The 25,430-nt window shown below is 46.7% G+C and overlaps 2 protein-coding genes across 6 annotated transcripts in view; both read right to left on the minus strand.

Moving 5' to 3' along the window:
* The window catches only part of EYA3 (EYA transcriptional coactivator and phosphatase 3), a 58,530-nt gene extending 42,312 nt beyond the window's left edge, over window positions 1–16,218 (minus strand). For 4 of the 5 annotated variants that reach the window (XM_048326858.1, XM_048326857.1, XM_048326856.1 and 1 more), the window contains exon 1: window positions 16,133–16,218. The gene's annotated coding sequence lies outside the window, so the exon portion shown is untranslated. The remainder of the gene's footprint in view (window positions 1–16,132) is intronic. The other variant, XM_048326855.1, reaches the window with a different exon arrangement.
* A 1,830-nt stretch (window positions 16,219–18,048) lies between these two features.
* Window positions 18,049–25,345, minus strand: PTAFR (platelet activating factor receptor). The gene is given in 4 exon segments (XM_048327343.1): window positions 18,049–21,504; window positions 21,506–21,553; window positions 25,239–25,259; window positions 25,262–25,345. Coding segments are annotated over 4 exon segments (1,212 nt in total). The 5' UTR covers window positions 25,331–25,345; the 3' UTR covers window positions 18,049–20,430.
* Window positions 25,346–25,430: the final 85 nt, after the last annotated feature.

Raw genomic sequence — 25,430 nt, forward strand, 5'->3', positions numbered from 1 at the left:
ACAAAGCTTTGATTGGGGTAATGAAGTTACATCTATTAAACAGTGATTTGGAATAAAACCATAGAATCATTTATGTTCGAAAAGACCTCCAAGATCATTAGGTCCAACCAATACCCAGCACTGCCAAGGCCACCACTAACCCATACCCCCAAGTGCCTTGTCTTTTAAATCCCTTGAATGATGGTGACCACCTCTGCCCTGGGCAGCCTGTGCCAGGGCAGAACAGCCCTTTCAGTGAAGAAATTTTCCCTAATATCCAATCTAAACCTTCCCTGGCACAGCTTGAGGCCATTTTCTCTTGTCCCATCCCTTGTCCCCTGGGAGCAGAGCCTGACCCTGATTGCCTTGAGAGGCCTCCTAGAAACAGAGACAAGACAGGAGTAAGGGAATAAGGCAGGTATTTATTTGAAAGGCCTTCAAAGGTACCCCTGGGGGCCAGAGGCCACTGCCAAGATGGACCCCAAGATGGACAATGGGTCACGAGTTATTCACACTTTTATAGGTTTGGTTCATCTGCCTATCAGGGTTAATTCTCCAATTAAAGCTTCAGTTAATGATGTCATTTCCCCTCAGCTTACCCCCCCCCTTAGAGGCTCTTTGGTTTATACTTTCTGGGCCTAGGACCCGGAGAGGCTTTGTTATGTCTACCTAGCACGAGAGCACAGAAATTAACAGGCTACAAGAAACTTCAGTTACACACTGGGCAGTGCAGGACTTGGAAAATAGAAAAGTTAAAACCTAAGGCATCAACCCCACCTGGCTCCAGCCTCCTGTCACGGAGTTGTGGAGAGCAAGATGATCCTCCCAGGCCTCGCCCAGGCTGAGCCCCACCAGCTTCTCCAGCTGCTCCTCATCAGACTTGTGCTTCAGACCCTTCCCCAGCTCTGCTCCTTTCTCTGGACACGCTCCAGCCCCTCAGTGTCTGTATTCTAGTGAGGGGCCCAAAACTGAACCCAAAGGAGGGGAACAAACACTTCCCTATTCCTGCTTGACACACCATTTTTCACACAGGCCAGGATGCCCTTGGCACACATGCTGGCTCATGTTCAGCAGCTGTCAACCAGCACCCGCAGGTCCTTTCCTGATAGGCCCCCTTCCAGCCATTTTCCTCCTAGCCTGGAGCGTTCCATGGGATTGTTGTGCTTAGGATGCACTCCATCCCCTTGTCCAGAACATTCATAAAGATATTAAGCAGGGCTGGTCCCCAATACTGAACCTTGGGGAACTCCACCAGTGCCCAGCCACAGAAGGATGTAGTTCCATTCCCCTTCACCATCTGGGCCCAGCCATCTAGACAGTTTTAAACCCAGCAAAGAGAGCACCTGTCCAAGCCCTGAGCAGCCAGTTTGTCCAGGAGAAATGGTGTCAAAGGGTTTACTAAGGTTCAGGTAGACACATCCACAGCCCCTCCCTTATCCACGATGCAAGTCACCTTGTTGTAGATCATTAGATTGGTCAGGCAGGATCTGCCTCTCCTGGCACGTACTGGCTGGGACTGACCCCTGGTTGTCCACTATGTGCCATATGATGGCATGCAAGATGGTCTGTTCTATAACCTTCCACACCACTGAGGTCAGGCTGTAGTCCCCAGATCCATTTTCTGACCCTTCTTCTGGATGGGCACTACATTTGCAAGCATCCAGTCAAGTAGGACCTTCCTTGTTAGCCAGGAAGGCTGGGAAATGATGTAAAGTGGCTCAGTGAGCACCTCTGCCAGCTCCTTCACTACCTTGACTGGATTCTATCTGGCCCCAGAGATTTGTCTAAGCAGTGTACTATGTATTTATAGAAACACTTTTTTATTGTCTTTTACAGCAGTAGCTGTAATGTTTTGTACAAGTCATCTCTGCAGTTACTTTCACTCCTTAGTTATTCAAGGACCACCACTTCACAATGAACAGCAACAAAAATACATTAATTAGGCAGAAGAATAGCATAGGCTTCCCATATTCTCTGGTGGGGCATTTCATGACAATGTGTCCCATGCTGCTGCATTAGACACACACAGAATTGGAGCATGCAGCCAAAGCAATCTGAGACATCACCCAACTGGAGCAGAGCTTTTCCTCACAATGTTTTCATTCAGTGCCACTCACCACATGACAAACAGCTTCTGACAGAGAAGAGCAGAACTTGGCAGAGTGCAGTATGGTAGATCTAACACCCCCCTTTGTTTTTTTTAGATTTAATTAAAATACCCAAATAAAAACAAAGGTAAAAGAGACACATATTGACGTTACTATGCACTGCACAGCTGCTGAGTGCTTTTTATTCTGAAGGTTTGACTTAAGTTTTAATCTTCAGGCAAAATATGCTCTCAGTCATCCCCCGCACTGGCAATGGCCTGTGCTCCTCCACATTACAGTGTAAGCAGGCACACAGATATATTTTATTTTTCCTTGTATCTCAGCACTCCTATATCCAACTATGATAGTATTTCACCTGCCAAGCTGATGAAATATTTCCAACTTATTATTGAACACAGGCTGATCAGTGTTCTGACTATACTAAGGCAGCACATCCAACCTGAGGATCCCTCCTGAGGATTTAGCAAATACAGGCCAACAACAAGAATCTCCCATTTTGCTTTGAAACAGCTTGATTAAAGACCCCAGGAGATTACAGCATCAGCCTGGTTCCTAGTTTATGGAATAAAACAGCCCCTTAAGGAACTGTCAGGAATTGAACAATTTTGTGTACTAAGTTTCATTTTTTTTCTTCCTCCAGGCAAAACCAAGATCATAGAAATTCTTCATGAGTTGTAACATTACAGTGATACAAACAAAATGAGTGAATAAACTGGTGTGTAAAATGTTCAATCTGGTGAAAATCAAAAAACATTACAGATACTCAAAAGAAAAGGGACTCACCGTAGTAGTGCAACCCTGTGCAGAGACAGGAGAGCGCAGGAGGGGCTCAGTGAGCTTTCCTCCTCCACCACGGAATGAAATACCTCACACAAGTCACTTGCTCTCAGAAGCAGCTGGCAGTAGCACAGTGCATACCCTCGTTCCCATGGTGCGCAGGAGTTCATTTGTAACTGTCAAATTCAGGTTGCACAGCATATGTCTGTGACTGTCATCCCACAGCTTCCAAACCAATGGGAACAGGTACCTTGCTCCAGTGTTTGAAAAACAGCTGAAGTAAGAAGAAAAAGGAAGTGGGATTTCTAACTTCACACTGTGGTGCCAACCCCCCTGTGCCGAGTCCTACTTTCTAATACTATTGACAACTAACTCCTCAAACAGCCTTGCTCTCCAAAACAAGTCTTGAAAATGCCCTCTAAAATCCATCTTCAAGACACCATCCTTCAGGCTTTCTCTTGTTAAATCTACCCCCTTCATGAATAGTTTTCTCCTAGTTTCCTTCTTCAGAAGCAGAGCTGAAAAAGGACTCAAGTTAATGAATGAAAGCTGGGCTACACACCAGCCTGTTGATTCCCTGTCTTGAACAAATCCAGAAGCAGAGCTCACGACAAACATTGATACTCCACTATTGGCTTTTCTCATCCTCCACACACACCCACATGCCCCTAGGTACAACACCCACAGGTATCTTCAAAACACTGCAACAACCAGGAGAATAAACCTTTGCGATGAGTGCTGCTCCATGATTCCCTGCTCTCTCTCCGTGCTCTTTCTTCCCTTCTTTATCAACCAGGAAATTTCAGAATCAAACACTGTAAAAGTTACAAGGAAGGCATTTTGTATGCCCTATTTCTGAAGGTATGGATGGTCATGACAAGCCTCCAAATAATGTCCTGTGGGACTGAAAAATCATGGTTTGATTAAAGTTCGTAACCTTAAAATGGAAAGCAAATTGTGTTGCGAGAAATAAAATAAGAAATAAATAGATTGAGAAAATAACTGAAATTAAACATGGATATACAAATCTCATTTTCCCCTAAGAAATGTCTGTTCCATTGACAGGAATTTCCCCATGATTTTTAGATCCTTGAAGGGCTATCAGTGGTCTGACTGTCTGCAGCTCACTCTGCTTGACTAATGACACATGCTTATTTTCCCAGTTCTTATGCAATGTTTTTTCAATTTGATTTTGAAACACAGCAGGGAAATTTTTAATGGGGAAAAGAACTGTTTTCACAAAAGGAAGATTTGGAAAGAACAACTTCATCCTCAAGAAAAACAACTCCCACTGAGCCCAGAAATCATGTGGCAATTCCTGCTAGACAGAGCCAATGTGCATCGTTCACAGGGCACAAGAACACAGAACTGCTGCTACCTTTCAGTGACAAAACTGAAGTACAGTGATTTACACAAACGTCAGCTAAGTAAAAGAGTTGATTCCCTCCTCTGTTCCTGAGGATATAATTTGCAGTGAGACAGGACAGATTTTTCCCTGAAGGCCACACAGGGTGTGGTACCTGAAATCTCACAGCTCATATACATTTTTGTGTTTCTGGAAATTAATAAACAGATCACAAATTTCTAGAGCTGCAGCCCTAGACAGAAAAAAAAAGCTGTTTGACTTCCATGGCTTTAAAAACAAACTTTCCAACAGCAGGACACACTGCCTTTAATTCCTAAAAGCCACTTCAGACACATTATAATAGATTAGGACACTTCCTGAACAAAAGACAGAACATTTTAAGCCTCTCTCAGTCAGACAGCAAACCTGCATCACATTAACCGCAAAAAGGAATTACTGACATTATGCAGTTCTAAATTTCCTTTTCAATAAAAGATTTGACTCATACATATCAAAAAGTGATATAACTAGTACCAGAGGCTAGCATGAAATGCACCTACAGTTCTACTAGAGAAACTTTTTCAGTACTCAACCTTCACCACAATTTTATTACAGAGGTTGTGACTACAGTAAATTTACTTTTTTTGTTATTTTGCATTAGGGTCAGACATGGTGTTTATCAGGGTATGATTAGTTCTGAGAACATCTGTAGTTATTCATGTCTTAGCAACACTAGTTGCTAGAATAACCTGCTCAAAAAAAAATCAGGAAAAAAGTATTGGAAATTTGAGATTTTTTTTTTTTTCTGGGGAAAAAAACAGTTTAAATGATGGTGTTCAACACTCAGCTACTCAGTAGGAGCCATTGCTTTTAAGTAAATGGATTTATTACACCATTTGCTTCACACAGCATCTGTCCTGCTGACAGAGGCAGGGGGAGCCCAGCAACATCTGCTGAGAGCAGACGCATGGTCCGTTTCACCCAGCTACACCGGCAGGACCTGTGTGAGCATGACCACCTCCACCAGGTTTCCAAGGGCTTTCAGTCCTGGTACAGAAGGACTGGGTGAGCAGCTCGGCTTTCAGCACGTCCTCTGCCTTCAGGATTCTGTGAACCTTGATCACATTCTGTCTCCAAATCAGGCTCCCACCCTTCAGCTCCTCTTGGGTTTTTAAAAATCTGCTCCATCCACTATGGTCATGGTCACTGCCCACTTCAGACACAGCAACCACAGATGCACGTAATACACAAGATGTGGCTGCAACCACAGCTTTACAACCGAGCAGTAAAATGATGTCTCTGTCTGTTGTCCTAAGCCAGCCAGCATCATCAGTGTTTTGTCTGGCTGCTGCTTACACAAGGAATCATTTCAGTGACCCATCGCTGCCCTCAGGTTCCCCTCCTGGAGTCACAATTGCCCATTCTGAGTTCAGCCTCCCGTTAGGCAGGGTTTAGATTGTTTTTCCCGAGATGAATTACCTTTAATTTAGAAAAAACAATCTAAACCATATTTATTTTCATTATATTAACTTCTTGTAAATTTATCTACACTGAAGTTTTTCCACTGAAGCCATTTTTTGATCACTCAGTCTTGAACTTAAATCATTGGTAACATCAAAAAACTTAGAAAATCTTATTGGCCATTCATTCCTCCAGATCACTGGTAAAGATGTTGGACAAACCCAGTTTAAGCACCAATATCCCCTGTAAGAGCAATATGGTGGGGTGAACAAAAGTCATGTTTCTCAGTGTATCAAAGATTTTTTTAGGTGGTGATGTAACATGGTAGAAGTTCAAGATCCCAGGAGAAGTGAAGATGACAAGTAAAATAAACAGCCAGCTTATAGTTTGTTCAGAAGACTGATCTGATCTGTACAGTGCTACGGGGGGGCCTGAAGAGGCAACATCTGATCATCAAGGACAGCTTCCCCAAGTGCAAGAGCACATTCCACCCCAACAGGCAAGAAAATGAGCAGACGCAGGGAGAGGACAGTTAGACAGACAACTTCTGACTAAGCTCAAAAAGGAAGAATGTGGGAGGCCAAGCTAAGACCAGGTACCTATGAGGACTTCACCAGAACTGCTGAAGCACACAGAGATCAAAAGCTTAGCTGTCTCAAATCTGGCAAGGGATACAAAATGCAGCAAGAAGGGCTCCTAGGGCTCCTCTGAGCACACTAGTAGCAACAGGCCAAGAAACCTGCTGGTCAGATGCTGAGCAGGCAGGCATCAACTGACCAAGGATACAGGAAAGGCTGAGGGATTCAACGTCTTCCTTTCTTCAGGCTTTACTATCAAGGTCTGCTTTCAGGCCTCCCAAGTCCTTGTGCCTCATGGGAGAGCTTGGAAGGTGAAAGTGTCACCTGTCAGGACCCCCAGAAAATATATCCCATCCTAGGGGTTTGGTTACCTGGGCTCAAGACCAAGACAGTGCAGCTGGTGACCTTGGGGACAGCTTTTCCAGAAAGCACTACTGAAGGCACCAGCAACTCCACTTCCTGTCTTGGGAACTGCTTTTAAGCTGCAGATCTCCCCTCTGGCTCCCACCTGAGCTATAGACCTAACCTCCTAGTTGGAGCACAAAGGTGCCTCCTGGGATCCACCTGCCCACTCAAGCTCCTGCCTGACTCCTGCCATCACCCAGTTCTCCCCGTGGGTCCTGAGGGACTGCGCCCTTGCTGCTGCAGCCGCCTGCTGTGCTACCACTCAGTGGCCCTTCCCTGCTGCTCCCAGACACTAACACTGGCACTAACAATGGAAGATGAAGTTAGAGACTGCCTTAGGAAAACTGGACATACACAACTAACACCAGACACGGATGGAGAAGGATATGCTTCCTATCATTTTAGAAAGGTCACATCAATCTGGAAGGTGACTTATGACTGGAAAAGGGCAAATGTCACCTTCAAGACAGACAATAAGGGAGAGAGAAGCCAGCTGTCTGTTTCATCCCAGTGTCTCAGGGGACTGTGGAGCAAATCCCCATGGAGATCATTCGTACACACACAAAGGACAAGCAAGAAACTGGGAACAAGAAGCATGGATCCACCAAAGCCAAATGGTGCCTGCCCAATCTGACTGCCGCCTCTGATGAAATTATTTGCTCTGGAAAATAAGAGCTATGAATATTCAGTATCTCCCTTCAGTAATGCAGAGTCCTTTGGCATGCTTGCAGCCACACTGGGCAGATATAAACTATGGACAGAGTCCTGTCCACAGGAAAACTGTGTGGATGGCCAGGTTCAAAGGACTGTGACTACACGGCAACAATCTAACTAGTGGCTGGTAACAAAAAGCTATGCACAAGAGATGACAGTGGACACAGTACTAACATCTTCATCATGACAAGTTCAACAGTACAGCACATGCCTTCAGAGAAAATCCATGGATAAGACCAAAATGGGAGGTGCAATCCAAAAGCCTGGAAAGTAGAGCTGTAATTCAGTTGTGACTTGGCAGGACAGGCTGGCAGGAACCTCAAGAAGTTCAACAGCGGCAAGGGCTACAGGCTGCCCTAGGGACAGGGCAACCCCATGCAACATGACAGGCTGGGAACAAACTGAGAGGCCACAGTTCTGCAGGAAAGAACCTGAACAATCCTGGTGGACAAGTACAACATGAGTCAGCTGTGAGTCCTGGCAGCAACGAAGGCTTGTCTCAATCTAGACTAAAAGATACAGAACACACACAGCCAGACTCATCTCAAGAGACTAGAAAAAGATGTAATGGTTGTAAACTGCAACAAGGAAAATTCCAGTTCAATGTGAGGAAAAATTTATTCACCATGTGAGAGGTCTACACTACAAGACTGTCCCATAGGGGTGGTGAAACATCCAACCCTGCACATTCTCAAAAGCCCAGTGGTCAAGAGCCTGAGCCACCTACCTTCTGTGAACAAAAAAAGAGGCCACGTCATGAGGTGCCCTGCAGTCCAAATCTCTCCTTCCAGAAGCTTCCATTCATAGAGCACATTTCCTCCAAGCCTGGGGAAACCTCCTTCAATACAGCTTTGTCAAATGTTTTCTGAAAATTTAATTATACCTGTAGCTTCCCCTCTACCCATGCACTCTGAGAACTCCAGGACAATAACAAGGTGGAATTTGCTTGTACAGAAGCCATGCTGACAGCATGCTCACAAGTAAGCAGTGGTTTTGTCCTTTATAACCTTATTACTGTGGAACTCAGTCATCTGTGGTGTTCCCTGGAGGTTCTCTAGGGCCCACCTTTAACTGTGAAAACAAGGAACTCACTGAGCTTTTCCGTTACACGTTACTACCCTCGGGTGCCCATTACTTCATCCTTGGCCACCAAGCAGTCCCACACAATCGCTACCTGGATTCCTGCTCTTGATGAATTTGGAGAATATATTACAACTGGTTTAAGCCTGCTATGCAAGGCGCTGTTCAACTTATTTTTCACTCTTTTTAATTCTTGTTTTACATTTTACCTGCCACCATACAGATTTTCCTGTTCTCACCTGCCACACTTTTCATTTTAAATGCTCATCTCTTCCCTATGATTTTTTTTAGCTTTCTTGTTGAGCCATGGAGGGATACTGGGGACACCCCACCACCACCACCCCAATTTGTTTGCTGTTCAGGCTTCTGACAGAATTTTTTAAACAGCCTACAAGTTCCCTATCGGCTGCTCACTTTTGGACAGATCTTTTCATGGTTTGGGGGATTTTCAATCAACTTGTTTCATTTTTAGATATTTTAATTTCTTGAAATTGAATACCCACGTTCTGGATTTATTTTGGCTGCTGTCCCATTCTAATCAGTTATATCTAATTGTACTGCAGTTGTTACAAGCCTTCCCATTACTAGCGCTTAAATTTGGTTCTATGCACCACAACAATCCAAAAAGCTACTTCTTCTGACAGTTTAAGCTGAAGCAGTCATTCACTGAATTGGAAGAATGTTCCCTCTACCTCGCCTCCTGATAAGGCACTACCTGGTCTTTGTCCAGGTAGGTGGAATCGTCCATCATAAATCCCCCAAATTTGCAGCTTCTCTGATCTCAGTTAAGAGGTCCTGATCATTATCACTGGCCTGATCCAGGGATACCCAGTCTAATCCCAGCAGTACGTTTAAGGTCTGGGATTTCCACCCATACAGACCCAAGAGTGCTTCTCTTCTTCTGCATCTGTAATGCTGTTCCCATTTATAAACTCCTTCACTCACACTGGCCACATCCCACTGTCCCTGAATAGAGATACCCTGGCATCACCACATTCCAGGAAAGCCTCCTTTTGTCATCTCCCCAAGACTTCTTACAGCACAGACAGCACAACCCTGGGGTCAGCTCCCTGATCACCACCAAATAGTAATTGCTATGATTACAGGATCTACAACTAGTTAGTACTACAGCATCAAAAATTACCCAAACCAAGAATGAACATGTCCTACTTGGAATTCAACAATTCCAAAATTTACAACCAAATAAAGTCTCAAATAAATGCAGACTTAGATGGTAAATGATTTGTTTCTTGCTGGAGCTCACTGACAAAATCCTTTTCCGTCTTTGTTCTTGGCTGGTCAGCCAACTTTCAAAAAAGAACAAACATCTCACAAACAGCAGCACAGTCTCCTCCACAGGGTACAACTCTGGCCAAAAAATGGCTGATGACTTTTTTTTCAAATCTACCCTAAAGGCCCCATTTCTCCCAACTCTCTTTTTTTTTTTTCATGTTACCTCATGTGCTTTTCAGCATGAACCATAATTAACATATGCTACCAGCGACCAAATCACATGTAAGCAAAAAGTCTGAGTTGATCCTGAGTATGCTGTGCATTATTTTTTATAAAAAAGAAGGCACTGGTATTTTATTTACTGTGAGTGCTCCTCACTTACCTGGAGAGTTACCTCGCAGACCAGGAGAGTCAGCAAAAAAGCTACATTCAAATACTGAGAAATTGCATGAAGTTTCTACACAGACCCCAAAAGATACTGCAGCCAGGACAACAAAACCTTCAGATTAAAGACATACTCATATTTCCTTACTCTTCCCTGTTGGCCTTCCATCTATTTCCATGTCCTTTTTTTCTCTTTCACACCGTTATTTATTTGAATTATCTAACTGCCAGTCATGTAACTCTTTATATTTAGCTCATATGAAATATTTACAGTTCAAGAGTACTCAAATATATTAACTTCTAAACTCAGTGACTCAGTCAATTAGTAACCCTCTCCTCCAAAAATATACTTCCAGACAACAAAACTGTGGTGACATAAGCTTTCAGTCTTTGGACCATCCTACTTCTTTACTGTAGGGCACTTCTGCTCCCTGCAGAAGTTCTCCCAAGCCTTCTAATGCAGAAGAGAAGTCTGCCGAGCAACCCAGCACGGCTATTGCAAGTAGTGAGACTCTGGGTTCATTCAGAAGCAGTCACCAAATCACAGAATGGGCTGGGGGGACCTTAAAGACCATCTCGTTCCACTCTCCTACTATATGTAGGGACACCTTCCACAGTTTGCCCCAAGCCCCATTCAACTTGGCTTTAAACGCTTCCAGGGATTCAGTAATCCCAAATGCATATTCAGCTTCTGCCACATGCACCAAAAAAAAAAAAATCATTGGAAGGCCCTGAAGGAATGGGATGACACACACCAAAGACACAAAGGGAAGATGGAGAGAGAGGTCTGATGTTCCTGTACGATAAGCAGCCATTTGAGTGTTCCTGATCACAGGGTCTCCCTTAGACTGCTTTACCAGATTCAGCCAAATGGCAACTGTGTCTATTGCAAAGTGCAACAAGTCAACAGGAGCTGATGGAGAGCCAAAGAAACAAAAAGGCATGTGAAGGTTTTGGGTTCTTTTGGGGGGGAAAGGGGCGGGGGGGAAGACTGTTTTCTTGTTTGTTTGCTTTTCAAGTTACTGCAGTTCCTGAGTTACAGCTTTTAAGGTGAAAAGACAAAGAGGAGGTGAGCTAAAGAAAAGCATCAGATTTCAGAGTTTACACAACTGTGGGCAAATGACGAGACCCGAACTTTGTGTCTGCATCTTTCCACAGCATGCGTTTCCACATGTGCGGTTTACTCTTGTCAACACTTAAAAAACAAGCACAAAAAGTAAGAAAGACAACAAACTACACTGCTTCAAGCATCACGTAAACCAGGTCCTCTGACCTTCTGGTACGTGCAAGTGTGGCTCCCAGGAGGAAATGAACAAGATCATGAAGATATCTTCATTGCTATAAATATATTTTCTTCAGACCTTGGCACTGAGAATCAATCCCTAACCAGATAACAAACAAATCCCAGCAAAACCAGTGCTGTATGTCCTGGAAAGCCTGATGACCACAGAAAATCTTGAGCCCAAGATGAAAAGTGGCAGATGAACGACCTGGTCATTGCTTTACTAACGGATCCGTAACTAGTTGACCTGTGGCCAGTAAGAAGATCGTGCACTTTCATTTCAGCTGACACCAGCTGAGAGGCATCACATTACACAAACTCCTGCAGTGGTAATCAAAGCATGTTTAACCCAACACTCCATTAAGTTACAACCAGTTTTATTTGGCAACTGGAACAGTAAGGAGCAGAGCACAACTCACTTCCACAGCTCTTTGGGGCCTGGCAGCTCTGTCACCTGTGACCACAGGTCTATTTCCAGGGGCTGTGGGAGAGTGAGGAACAGGACTGAAGTTTAGGCAGAACCAGAGGCTGACACACACCTTTGGGCTGAATGACAGCCCAAGGAATCAGTGTCTTCTTGCTTACCATAGGTACCAGGTAACCTGTGGGAAAGAAGAGCCCACAGCACTTTCTGCTGCCTCCTAGCTCTAAAATCTATCAGTATCAAGACCTTACCCAAAGGGCTGTTGTCTCTGACTTAGGCCTAGTCTGCCAAAAACTAGTCCACTTTTTACTTCCTTCACTGGAAAAAGAAGCTGCATGACATAACACTGGACTCTGCCAGTAGCTCAGTGAAAACTACACTTTCAATAAAGACCAGTTATATTTGGGTTTTTTACAACTGCAGCCACAAAAAAAAATTAATATCATTCATTAGAGAAACTTACATGACAACTTGGTGCTGTTTTTTTATTCAGCATAAAGTTACATTCTTTAGGTGCTGGATAGCTATCATACAGACTAATGATTCACGGAATTACTGTAACTGTTTTTTCTATCTTGTAAAATGCCAACCGCAGTGATACTATTGACTCATGGGGACTTTCTGGCTTTCCTCGGGTCAGGCAAGAATGAGTATTTTGTAACTTCTTTTATTTTCTAAACCAGAAGAATTAATTTTTGCTCATATCCAGAAACATCAACATAGCAGGAAGCTTGGCATGTGAGCTAACTACTGGATAGAATGGGGAAAAAAAAGAAAGTAGAATAAGAAGAATTAAACCTCATGTGTCTTTGTAGTTCTTCAGAATATCAGCCAAGATAATGAAGCGCCCCTGTTAACTCTGAATCACATCTTCTAGAAAGGCCAGCTCCCCTTCCTATACCCCAAAAAGTTCTGGATGGACAGGAAATGGGGATTTAAAGTACACAGAATAATCAAGGCAACAGCTTCTGAAATTTCAAAAGCTATTGTAAAGGTAGGGAACAAAGCAACAGATATACCCTACACATGGGACCAGACTTGCACGTGAAACTTCAAAGCCCTGAACCAACAGTGTTGTCTTCTGTGACAGTATTTTCCCCAACAGGTAGATAAGAACAACTATGCCTTTACCAAAGGAGCTGCATGAGGAAATCTGAAGTACAGAGAACCAGTATGATTGTTTTTCTACCCAAAACACCTCCATGTGGTTTTGAAAACAGCTGCTACATTCTTTTCTCTTCTGAATAATTAATAATCACCTGGTCCTGAATATTCATTTTTCTACCCTGATCACCTTAAGTCAGTAATATTTAAGGCAGAATTTCTTAAGCTCTCTCAAAAAGAACAGGGCAAAAAAAGAGTCACAGAAAAAACACTAGTATGAGACTGATTTGGAAAATCCCAGAAATGGAATTACACATAATAGCACACTCTGTATAGAAACAGGAACCATCACCCAAGGTTTAAAGCTGCCACACACTTTATGCCATGTTCCAGCTGGTGACTCTCAGAGAAACAGCACTGTCAGTATTCAAACACAACCAACAAACATTTCAAGATGCAGCAGGAAGCTCCTGGGATGCAAGAATAGCGCTCTGGTCAAGTCTTAACTCAGGAGGGACCCATCTGCTGCTGAACTGAACTCTTCCATCACCTCTGAAATTAGGCTAGACATACCCTTAACCCCAAGTAAAAGTCTATTCAAGAGATGGAAAGAGTCCCCAGTCAGCTCCATCACAGTATTATATTATTTTTCTAAATACAAGGCTGGTTTTCTAGCTAGCTTGTTCAGTTACAGGACTGATGGGTGACAACCTGGAAAAGACAGGGAAGTGACTGGTGTGAATCACAATGACACCATACCCTGAAGAGGCTGCTATGTCCTGCTGTGTCACAGCACTTTCCTAAACATCATGTTGGGTAAAGCATCAGGAGGAGATCCCAGCCCTTGCAACATCACCTTCACTGAGGCTCTGCTGGCAGAAGCAAGAAGAAAGAAAGGATTTGAAGTTACTCCCTCAGGTACTGGAGTGCCTCCAGTCATGGCATCTGCACAAATTATCCCAGAATCACTGCTAGAGAGGGGCCACCAGAGAATACTGCTGAAGAGATGCTGGTTTGTGGCCTCTTAACTAAGTAAAGGAAAAAAATTCTGGATAAATTAGGATGAAATAAAGAAAATAAATTAAGGGTAAGACAAAGCACAAAAAAGCTGAAAAAGACCTTCCTCAGTGTATAACCAACCAGTGAGTGCCACTGGTCATGGTATAAGGGACAAAACCACCCCCAAGGTCCTGTAAGAAGATGCTGTCTGGAGATAGGTAGTCTGTAGACACTGCTTGGTGCAAGAACATATCTAAAATACCAGTTGTTAAGTCCTGACACAATTCCATTTCAGGCTCAAAAGTTTCCACACATCTCCATCCTGGCAGCTCCTCTTCCAATCACAGGGTTTTGCAGACCCAGTAAAAGTTTTATCAAACGTCCCTTTTCTAAGAGCAGATTTCAGGGAAAAAGAGCAGAGACTTGTCAAGAGGGAAAAAAATAACCCTACTTCTGCTAACTGAGAGTACAGCCATGGAGCTACTCATGTCCCAACGACATATTATCTGCTTTATGCCTTGGGTACCTTACGTATAGCATGGCTTGCACACAGGAGCACACTACTTGCCTGACTTTTAGTTCAATTAAAGTATTTCAGTATATTTTATCTAGTTTTATGTTTAGCCATCTATAACCACCTTTTGGTACACAGAAGTTAGGAAATGGTACATTAATCTGCTGTAGAGGGGCTCCAACCCATTCATACAACACATGGAAACCCATTGACAGTGTCCTCTGACATATTCAACTGAAAACTCATTCAGCATCTGGGTATTTCCAGGGCAAAGTTTTGAGAAGTTACAAATTCTTCCAAAGTCACCAATTACTTGGGAATCCCTACAGCTATGGCACACATCCGTGACAGTTTTTCAACCAAATTAATTGAAAAGCAACAATTTTTCAATCAAATGTGTTGCACAACCCAACAATACACAGTTCCCCAGGTGCCACAACTGCTGCTGAGGCTGCAGGGAGAGCTGAGGGGGAGACAAAAGCTGCAGGCAGACACTGCAGGAATTGCAGCAACTTGGAAACTTCAGGACTTCAAGTTCAGCAATGTTTCAAACAGAGCAGGGAGAATGTACTGGCAGATCACTGCTTGTGTGGCAAAAGCTGGATAGCAGAACTCCACAAGTAAGAAGGATCGCACCACAACGTGACAAGGAAAATCCCCCAAACACAGTAGGGTCAGCCCAACAAGTCTGTAGGTTTGCAGGCTGAGAAAGCCACTATGTTCATGCATTTTTAAAAGTAACTTATTATGAAACCACTGACTTGAGGCACATAAATTGTGATTCTCAACTAAACATACCTTATTCAGCTTCCGGAATTTAAGATAATCCACAACAGACAAAACTGAAGGAAACCAAACAAGTGGCAGATAAGGCTTCTATGATTATCTTCTATGACTTTTACTGATTATCTTAATCAGTATGTTGACTGTTAATCACCAGTTGGAGGTTACTACACTACAGACGAAGTGTATCACAGAAAGAGAGCTAGCTCCATACTGAAAGCAAACTCCACCATGACTCTTTGTTCGATGTTCCCTCAAGGACTAGCTCTACTCTGGAAACCATTCAGCCACACCATGCAGCACAGCAGCCAAGCTAACAAAGCATTCTGTTCTGGAGCTGGCTGTACATAAAGCTCCAGCAATTCTGCACAGCATTCCCAGAACCAGGAACATCCATCTGGATCCAACCTCGGTTGTGAAGCCCAAGCTCAGCCCAAACATCCTATTAGACTGCATAAACTTCAGCACAAGCAGCTACACCCACCCAAGAGCGATGCAGGTGTGCTGAACTGTGCCCGCACAGCCTGCGCCCGGCCCCGGGAGCCGCGGTCCCTCCCGCGGGCATCTACCCGAGTCCTGGGCATGTCGCGGGGCGGGGTTTGAATCCAGGTTCCCTCTGGCCGCTCCTCCCTGCCTGGGCGAGCCCAGGGAGCCGGACAGTGCCCCACTGCCCCTCCTGCCTTCCTCCCAGCTCTTCCGCGCACCAGCAGCGGCGAAGACACCTGGACAGCCGGGAACACGCCGCCGGGCTCGGGGGCGGCGAGACGGGGTCCAGCCCCGCGCCACCGGTCTTGCCGCAGCCCCCCGGGCCCGCGCTCTGGCGGGGGCGGGGGCAGGAGCACACGCGTCGGCCTCACCGCCCGCGGCCGAGGAGCCCCGGCCGGCTGGTCCCAACTCGAGCTGGGGAGCAGCTCCGGGGGCTGCGGGGGTACTCCGTGCCCAGGACCCGAGCAGGCTCTTACCGAGAGGCGGCTCCGGAGCCGGGCCCGGGACCCGCAGCGGACATGGCAGCGGCGCCCGCGCTCCCCACCCGCCGCCGGAACAGAGCGCGCGGCGCCGGCAGTGGCGTCACTGCCCCGGGGCGGGGCCGGTGGGGGCCGGGCTGCGCCGGGGCCGGGCTGCGCCGCGCCCGCGCCGCGAGGGAGCCGCGGGGTACCGCGGGGTGCCGCTGCGCGTCTGGCCCGTGCTGCGTTCCCGGAGCCTCCCCTCCGCTCACTGTCCCAACGGGTATTTAATAGCGGGGCCAGCCCGGCTGGGTGCCACCAAAGCCGCTCCGTCACCGCACTCCTCAGCTGGGTAGGGGAGAGAAAACAGGACCAAGGGTGGTAGGGCGACAGCAGTGCAGGAGAGATCTCTCACCCAGCACCGGTACGGCAAACATGATCCGGCTGGGGGAATCCGTTTAATTTATTGCTAGAGAAATCAGAGTAGGGTAATAAAAAATAAATCCACATCTTAATCCCCCACCCCTCCCTGCTTGTTGGACTCGGCTGTATTCCCGATTCTCTCTCTCCTCCCCACAGCAGTGCTGGGGCCGGGGAATAGGGGATCACACGCTCTCTCCCTGCCTCTCCCTCCTCAAGGGATGGACTCTTCAGTGGACTCTTCAGAATTTTCCCTGCTCCAGCGTGGCATCTTTCCCATGGGGTCAGTCTTCTAGGAACAGGCAGCTCCACTGCCGGTCCCCCATGGGGCCACAAGTCCTGCCAGCAAACCTGCTCCAGCGTGGACTTCTCTCTCCACGGGTCCGCAGGTCCTGCCAAGACTGCTCCAGCTCTGGCTTCCCACGTGGTCACAGTCTCTCGGACATCCCCCTGCTCCGGCGTGGGCTCCTCCAGGGGCTGCAGGTGCATCTCTGCACCCCCGTGCCCTCCATGGGCTGCAGGGGCACAGCTGCCCCACCATGCGCTGCCCCGCCATGGGCTGCAGGGGAATGTCAGCCCCAGCACCTGGAGCAAGTCCTGCCCTCCTTCCCCACTGACACTGGGCTCTGCATGGCTGTTTCTCACATATTCTCACTCTTTTCTTTGGCTACGAATTGCTCCCGTGCAATAACTGTTTTTCCTGCTTTATAATGTTATCCGAAAGGTGCTGCCACCGTCACTGATGGGCTCGGGTCCGCCCTGGAGCCGAATGGCTTTGGCTTCATTGGACACGGGGAAAGCTTCTGACAGCTTCCCAAAAAAAACATCCCTGCAGCCCTCCCCACCCCTCGCCTTCTCCGCTACCACAGCCTAGCCCCGCAAACCCAATACGTAAAAATGGTTTGTCACATCTGAGCCGCACAATTGTGTTGCAGTGGGGATACTGCAACATACATATATCAAACCAGGAGTCCCGTGGAAAGGAAATATATATGGACAGACAGATTCTTGCTAGCTGTTTCAGAGAGATGTTTATTTCTCCAGCCGCATGGCCGGAGCTCTGCCCAGGAACTGTCCCAGTCACAGGACCAAGGGTCCTTCTGCCCGCGCAGGGAACACAAACCAACCAATGGGAACGAGGCTGAGCAGGGGCAGGGAAGCCCCGTGTCTGTGCCCTCAGGGCCCCTCTCCCAGGGCTACGCGGCAGGGGAGGGATGCCAACACAATTGGTTTGTATAAATTTCCCATATGCAGGTCAGAGAGTTCAGGGGGTTTTGTCTGGTTGGGTTTTGGAGAGCTCTAGCAGATTTTTCGTAAATTGTTTCCCATCTGAACTTATTTCTTTCCCCTTCCCTTTTAGCAGGTAGAACCTTGCTGAGCCTTTAATTTCACCTCTCCCAAGAGTTCATATGATGGTTATAAAAAAAACCCAAAAGGCACATTGGAGCTGTTTCGGTGTGGTACCAAGGCTTTCCTTCAAGTATAAATACAGAAAGATGAGAAGGTCAGAAAAGTTAAAGGGCAAAACACTTGGAGAACACACTTTATTTAAAAGAACTTTTGAGGATCCATTTCATTGCAAGGTAAAGCAGAGTAATACAACATTGCAGTAAAAACAAGAAAGTAATTCCAGGAACAGAAGTAGCAGCTTAGCCTGGTTTTTAGAAATGCATTTTTACTGACTAATTACTGCAACATCTCCTGAAGTGGCCTTGGGGCCTTTCCCTCCACTTAGCCTTTTCCTGAGATGCAAGTTAATGTTTGTTCCCTGAGCCCACAGTGCTAGCCATGGAATAAAGCCTCTTATGTACCCATGGTGAAGAGCTAAACTATAAACTCTTGCGAGCTTTCCAGGAATTGGTAGATCATGCACCTACCAGCTCTCCATGTAAAATTTCTTTCCATTTCTTCCGATAGTTGCCAAACTCCATCTATTCGGGGGTTTGGGATCTGTGAAATGAGAGCTCCACTATTGCTGGGAGCCAAGGGGGGAAAGCAGGTCCCCCCCTCCCCACCAGCTGCCAAGCTCCTCATCCAGAATATGCCCACAGAACAGTGCAGAAACAGAGGCAGATTCCTCCAGCAAGCCAGATTTAGGCTTTTAAATTACAGAAATTGTTCCCTTCCCGTGTGCTGTGGCTCTGCAGAATCAGGGTGCATCTTTGAACGTGCCTGAGGAGCACGAGGTGCTGGCAAGTGTTTGTTGTGGGTGGCCATTACTGGAACAGAGCCCAGGACTAGGAGGGAGATGCATTCCTATTGTGATCAGACTGTTTCCTCTGTCTGGCACTGGGCCTGGAGTGCAGGGCTGGCCCTGGAAATGGCCTTAGAACAATAAATATCTTCGTTCTTTTCCTCATTGGCACAAATAAGGACACAAGCTGCCTGAGGAGCTCCAGAGCATACATCTGAAGGACCCATATCTCCACTGGATACAGGCAAAGCAGTACAAATATTGGCCCTGTCTTTGGAAAGGCTTGAGCTTATCTCTCCCGTTCTCAGGCAGGTGTGGGAAGGCTGCTGTCCTGCACATGAATAATTGGTGTCACAGGTCAGATGCACTCTTCCTGTCATCAACAGACTAGATCATTTAGGGAACCAACAACTGTTGTGAAAACAAGTAAGTTCCCTTCTCTGCCCAATTTCCTGTGCTAGATTGAGCAATTTGGGTCAGAAAAGGAACCCGGAGTGTCTCATGACTGGTAACAGAACTCAGCACCCATGGAAAACCACTTTGCCCTGGGCACCAGTGGACTGCATCTGGCCCTGGGTGAGGGGTCTCCAGTGCTGTTGGAGTGTGTGAATTATTTGTCTGTCAAGTGCCCTGACCTAACACTTCCCTTGCTGTAGATCAAGAACTAATCAGCTTCGTTTCTTTGCAGCAGAACTGGAAAGGCTGGAGGAAGGAATAATGTAATGACTATAACCCCAATTTAAATAAATAAGTACAAAGATCCAGAAGCATTTTAAGCTTTTTTTTCTTATCATAATGCCCATGCTGACAGTAGTCCTCTGTTATCTGGAGCCTCCTGAGCAAGACTGGGTGTCACAAACAGATGCAGTCAGTCAGAAATTACTAAACTGAGTGCATGAGGCCACTGGCTGGCCAGTTCTGCTCTCACACAGGAAGCCAAGGCAGACCATAGTGGCCTTTGGCCATAATGCTGATCTGGTGGAGGGGGAGGGAGTTGTGCTGAGGCACTGCCAATTTCTCTTCCTTTCCTTCCCTACTTTACTGACTCAAGATCTGGAAGCAAAGATTCATAATAGCTACTCCCAGACATCTATTGAGTTTGGATCCCAGAAGACCAGGTGAGTCGGTAAGAAGGGATGAAGGGATCAGAGGTGCAGATCTCTTTGACAGCAGTTGAGGATGTCCATGGACTACGTCCCTTACAGCCACCCAAGAGCTTTGTCAGCTCAGACTCTCTTCACAGGACCATGTAAGCTGCTTAGAAAAGCCACCAGATGATACTCACAGCTCAGTCTGTTCTTCCAGATCTTTTAGAAGTCCCTTACAGCTCTGATACTGGATCCTCTGCGAGAGCTGGGCAGGCAGAGGAGCAGGGATGGGTAATTTTGGCGTGCTCAGCTTCTAGCTGCTCACTGGAGAGGCTCAGTGACATACTTCTTTCACATTAAAGCAGGTCATCTGAGCTGTTCTCAGTGCCCATGAGAACACCAGCCCGGACAGAAGGAGCTTTGCTGCCAGATTACTGCAGGTTCCAGTTCTGCCAATTGCATGTGATAGAAGAAAGTGTCCATTCTTCTATCTAACGGGAAAAAGAAAATATAAAATCCTGGTCCTCTGTTGTGTCCCTTGGCGCCTCTTCCTGAGAAAAGATGAGTGAATAATTCACACCTCTCCATGTGCAATCAGAACATGCAGAGTGGCCCTAACAGATCCTAATGGCTTCCTCTTGATGAATGGTGCCCTCGATCACCGTGTCTGTTGTTTGCCTGGAGCACTTGCGACTCCCTTTCATGCTTTTCAGGTTTTCAGAAAGATGCTTCTGGAACTTCTTGGTGAGGAAGCAGTAGATGATCGGGTCCAACACACAGTTTGTACTCAAGAGGCACAAAGTCACCTGGTGAGCATCATTGAGCTGCTGGCGCAGCTGACAGTTTTCCTTCTTCCACTGCTCCAGAACAGTCAGAGTCCAGGGCAGGTCCACGATGTGATGGGGCACAAAGCTTATGATGAATACAGCCAGCACTGTGCACACCATCCAGAGGGCCCTTTGCTTGACGTGAGTGCTCTTCCGTGGATGCACTGACTTGGAGAACAAGGTCCTGATAATGACAATGTTCCAACCTAGTATTAAAAAGAAAATGATATAGAAGAGGATGCAGATGATGACATGAATGGCGAGAACAGCTGAAACATCACTCGAGGAGTCATAGCGCTCAAAGCACCGCGTGAAATTCCTGGAGTCAACCTCCTCCTGATTAGTATTATTGTCAAAAAGGTAATACAAAGAGCTGCCCACTATTATGATCCAGATAGCTGCTGATAGGTAGATACCTCTCCTCTGGGTGGTCAGCTGAGCAGCTTTAATAGGATTAGTCACAGCTTGGTAACGATTGTATGTGATGACCATCAGAAAGGCAACAGAAGAGTAAGTATTAACAAAAAATAAACACCCAGCCACATTACAGAGGAACTCAGGCATGATCCAGTCTCCATGGTGGTGGTAGTAAACAATCCACATTGGCATTGTAACTAAGAAGAGCAAGTCAGCTACTGTCAGGTTCACCATGAATATCTTGATTTCATTGAGTTTCTTGGTGGGGTAAATATGGCTGAAAATCCAGAGAACATAGCAGTTGGCAACAAAGCCCAAAATGAAAATAATGCTGTAGAAAACAGTGAAGAGGTTATAGCGAAACTCGGAGTCTATGTGGCATGAAATGTAGGAATCAGCACTGCTTTCCGCACCCTCTTTGCCCTTTCCAGACATCATGGTGTTGAGTGGGCACATCTAAAGCACAACTTCCTGCTGTAGCTTTTCTTCTTACCTAAAAATAGAAAGCATAAATCAAGCTGATTGGTTTGGCCCCATTGCCAAGCCAAACCCCACCTTTCATTTTCAGCTATGACCATAGGAGTTCTGCTGATGCCTTGGTTCCAGCCCGACACCTGCCCTGTCTCCTTGCTCCTCTCTTTGATCCCATTTCCACAACATACAAAAAAACCCCTCTGTGTCTTCATCCAGCATTGTTTGCTACAATGAGGTCTCAGATCACTCATCTCTAATCTTAAAATACTTTTCTGCATGAGAGTTCTTAGATAAAATAATCTGTTCCTAGCTAAAAATAATATGAGCCCTGTCTCAAGCTTCTTTAATCTTTTACTATAATCAGGACTGTTTTCTATGACTCGTCCTGTCCCTGCATCTGGTTCTCGTTTCTTCCCCTGCCACCTCCCCCATGCCCCTACCTCCCACCATGGTTCCTGATACTTTTTAACTTGTTTATACTTATTTTAAAGTGAAACAATATGTGGTAAAAATGTCTCACAGAATCCCAGAAGAGCTGGGGTTGGAAAAGACCTAGGGAGATCACCTGGCCCAGCCCCTGCTGAAGCAAATTCCCCTGAGAAGGTTGTACAGGATGGCATCCAGATGGGGATTGAATAACTCCAGGGAAGGAGACTCCACAGCCTCTCTGGGCAGCCCGTTCCAGGGCTTTGTCACCCTCACAGCTAAGTTTTTCTCATATTCAGATCGAACTTCCTGTGTTTCAGTTTGTGCCTGGTGTCCATGTCCTGTTGCTGGCCACCACTGAAAAGAGTCTGGTCCTGTTGTCCTCATCCCTCCCTGCAGACACAGACAGACAGGGATGAGGTTCCCTCTCGGAAATCTCTTCTCAAGGCTGAACAGCCCCCGCTCCCTCAGCCTTTCCTCATCAGAGAGATGCTCCAGTCCCCTTCATCATCTCTGCAGCCTCTACTAGACCCAGGAGCTTCATGACTTCCTTGAGGAGTTTAATTCTAGATTGAGGAGCCCAGAAGTGGACACAGCACTCCAGATGTGGCCTCACCTGGGCTGACTAGAGGGGCGGGATCACCTTCTTTAACCTGCTACAGTCTTCCTCATGTGCCCCAGGACACCACTGGCGTTCTTGGCCACGAGGGCACACTGCTGGCTCATGGGAGTCTATCAGGACCCCCAGGTCCTTCTTACAGAGCTGCTGTCCAGCAGGGCAGCCTCCAGCAGGTACTAGTGCATGGGGTTATTCCTCTCCAGGCACAGGACTCTGCACTTGCCATTGCTGAATGCATGAGGTTCCTCTCCAGCCTGCCCAGGTCTGGATAAATGGCGGCCCAGGGCTGGTGTATCACTACTCCTCCCAGCTCTGTTTCCTCAGCAGACCTGCTGGGCATGGAGTCGTTTCCAGTCACCATCTACCTGTTGTTTTCTGATATTTTCCTGCTTACACTTGTAGAGACTGTGTTTGGTCTCTCAGCTTCCGGCACTGCAGACACCCAACATCCCCTTCACAGGCCACCAGACCTCTCAGTTGTTGTTCTCAGTAAATAATGAGTGATGTTTTGTGCCACATTGTTAATTCTCACCTCAGGGTATCTATCTTAAAGTCTTGGCTATCATCATTTTGAACTCAAGTTGTCATCAAATCAACCTGTCTCCCTTCCCCCCTGCCCCATTTCTTTGTCAGATGCAAGAGGCAGCAGCAGCAATTCTGCACTTCCATGTCAGGCTGTTGGCAAACACTGTCTCTACAGAAACACCTTCAGGGTTTGGTATTAGCAGTCTCCACCTCACTGGGGATTTCTTCAACTCTTGCCTACAGTTTGAACATATCAGTCAGTCCATCCCTGGAAGTCTCCAAGGCCAGGTTGGATGGGGCTTGGAGCAACCCGGGATAGTGGAAAGTGTCGCTGCCCATGATGGGGCGGAATGAGATGAGCCCAAACCAGTCTGTGGTTATATGATTCTGTATCAAATTTCTGCATCCTCAATATTGTACATCCCTGTCTCAGTTCTACGTGAATCTCATCTAATCCCTTGTATACTTTAACCTGCTGCTTTTACCCTTCAGAGGATGCGCAACCTGCTCCCAGCTCCAGCACTGACTGCCTGTGTGATGCTGGGCAAGCACTTACGTCACCATGACACGCTCCTGCAGGTCTGCATGTTTTTCTCTCCCTGTCCCTTCATGGGAAGACAAGTGGCTGCTGCAGGGAGAGCAGTGGGAGAGCCCTCAGTGGGGCTGCTTGCTGGGGCTGAGACTGCTGAGTTTTTAATGGAATTGTCAGAACACAGTGGTTTTCCTTGAGAGTGAGTAAACTTTACCACCAGTCATGAAGCCTAAACTGGAGTGAGTTATGCTGGGAATGCCGGGTGCTGCTCATTGTACTGGGCTTGCCTCAGCTCCACCAGCCCCATGGAAAACAGGCATTTCCCCAAAGACTTGCTGAGCAGGTGCCCTTCTGCCTCAAAACATTTTGGATCCTCCCCAGCAGCAGGCAGTGCCAGGAACCCCCATCCCATCCTCTGTGGGCTGAGTCCCCCTGGGTGCCCTTGTGCTGTTGTTCCTCATTTACACATTTGCATGTTTGCAATTTTCCTCTGCAAATGGGGAAGTCAGCTGGAGCTAGAGCTTGCTCTCCCTTTTTCCACAGAATTGCACCCCTTGGTACTGCTCTCCAGTCATTAGGAGAGGAAGGTAGCAGTCATCTTCCTGATGTCTTGTTCTTCCTCACGCCTCACAGGTCCCCTAAGGACACGACAATTACAAGATTTGGACCCTCCCAGGCAGCTGCATGCTGGGCAATGCTGGGTTCCAAGTGTCCTTAAGATCAGTCTTCCAGCCACAGTCCGTGTGGAATGGACACACAGCTGTGGCAGTAGTGGGAGTTGGCCCCAGGTGACACATGTATTTCTCCTCATTCACCTTGATCTCTGCCACCCTGCTGAGAGCCCCCTGATCTCCAAAGGGCAGTAGATTATTCAGGTGATGGTAGCCAGGAGGACGAGCTAGGATGTGACACAATCAGGGTGTAGCCACAGAGTTTGGCACATCCCTCTGTCACTCGCTGCTGCCCTATGGAGGGGATCCAGAGCAGGCAGGGCCCACTCTCTGTCCCCTGTTCTCCTTTGATTCATGCAGAACATAAGGCAAGTCCTGGTCATCTCAGGGATCAGCTTGCACACCCTCGTCTATGATGGATGAGAAGCAGTAATTGTCACAACGTGACCTTGCATCACTGTCTGAGTCTCAGCCCAGCTCTGCCACTCTCTGAGGGGCCATCTCCACTGCAGAGATGTGCCGGGTGGCAGGATTTGCATCTCAGCTTGGGAGGGCACCAGGCAAATATGGACATTCAGGGTAGGGGTGAGACCGTGCAGAGGCAAGACAAACTAGTGGGGAGTGTTATGTTTGATACACTACTCTGACATTAGAATAAGGAATAAAAACCCAAGAAATCCTAATAACCTAAGATCATTAGAGAACTCTTTTTTTTTTTTTTTCCAAATCTGCATCATAAATTCACACTGCTGTGACTATCTGCAACACCAGCAAATAGTTCTGGTGCTTAGGGCTGGGATCTTTGCAATGAAAGGTGCTCTATTCCTGTGGCACCAGAGCTGAGTATACCAAGAGTGGGGGGCTGGGGGGAGAAATCAGGTAATGCATCTCTGTAGCAGGATTCATGAGGAGAAGTGCTCACATACAATACCTGGGCACAGCTGTTGTTCACAAAGTCCCTTCAGACAGTGCCCCAGGGCACTGTCCACCTATGCCTCCATTTCTGGTGCTGCACAATGACATGGTGGCCACCAAGCTTTACCCAGGAGCTCTGGTGAACTTTACTGGTCTCCAGACTACACACCAGCTGCCAGATTTAGCAGATGGGGTGGAAGGGAGAGCA

Source organism: Corvus hawaiiensis, chromosome 23 (genome assembly GCF_020740725.1).
Source record: "Corvus hawaiiensis isolate bCorHaw1 chromosome 23, bCorHaw1.pri.cur, whole genome shotgun sequence".
In the NCBI taxonomy this organism is placed as follows: Eukaryota; Metazoa; Chordata; class Aves; order Passeriformes; family Corvidae; genus Corvus; species Corvus hawaiiensis.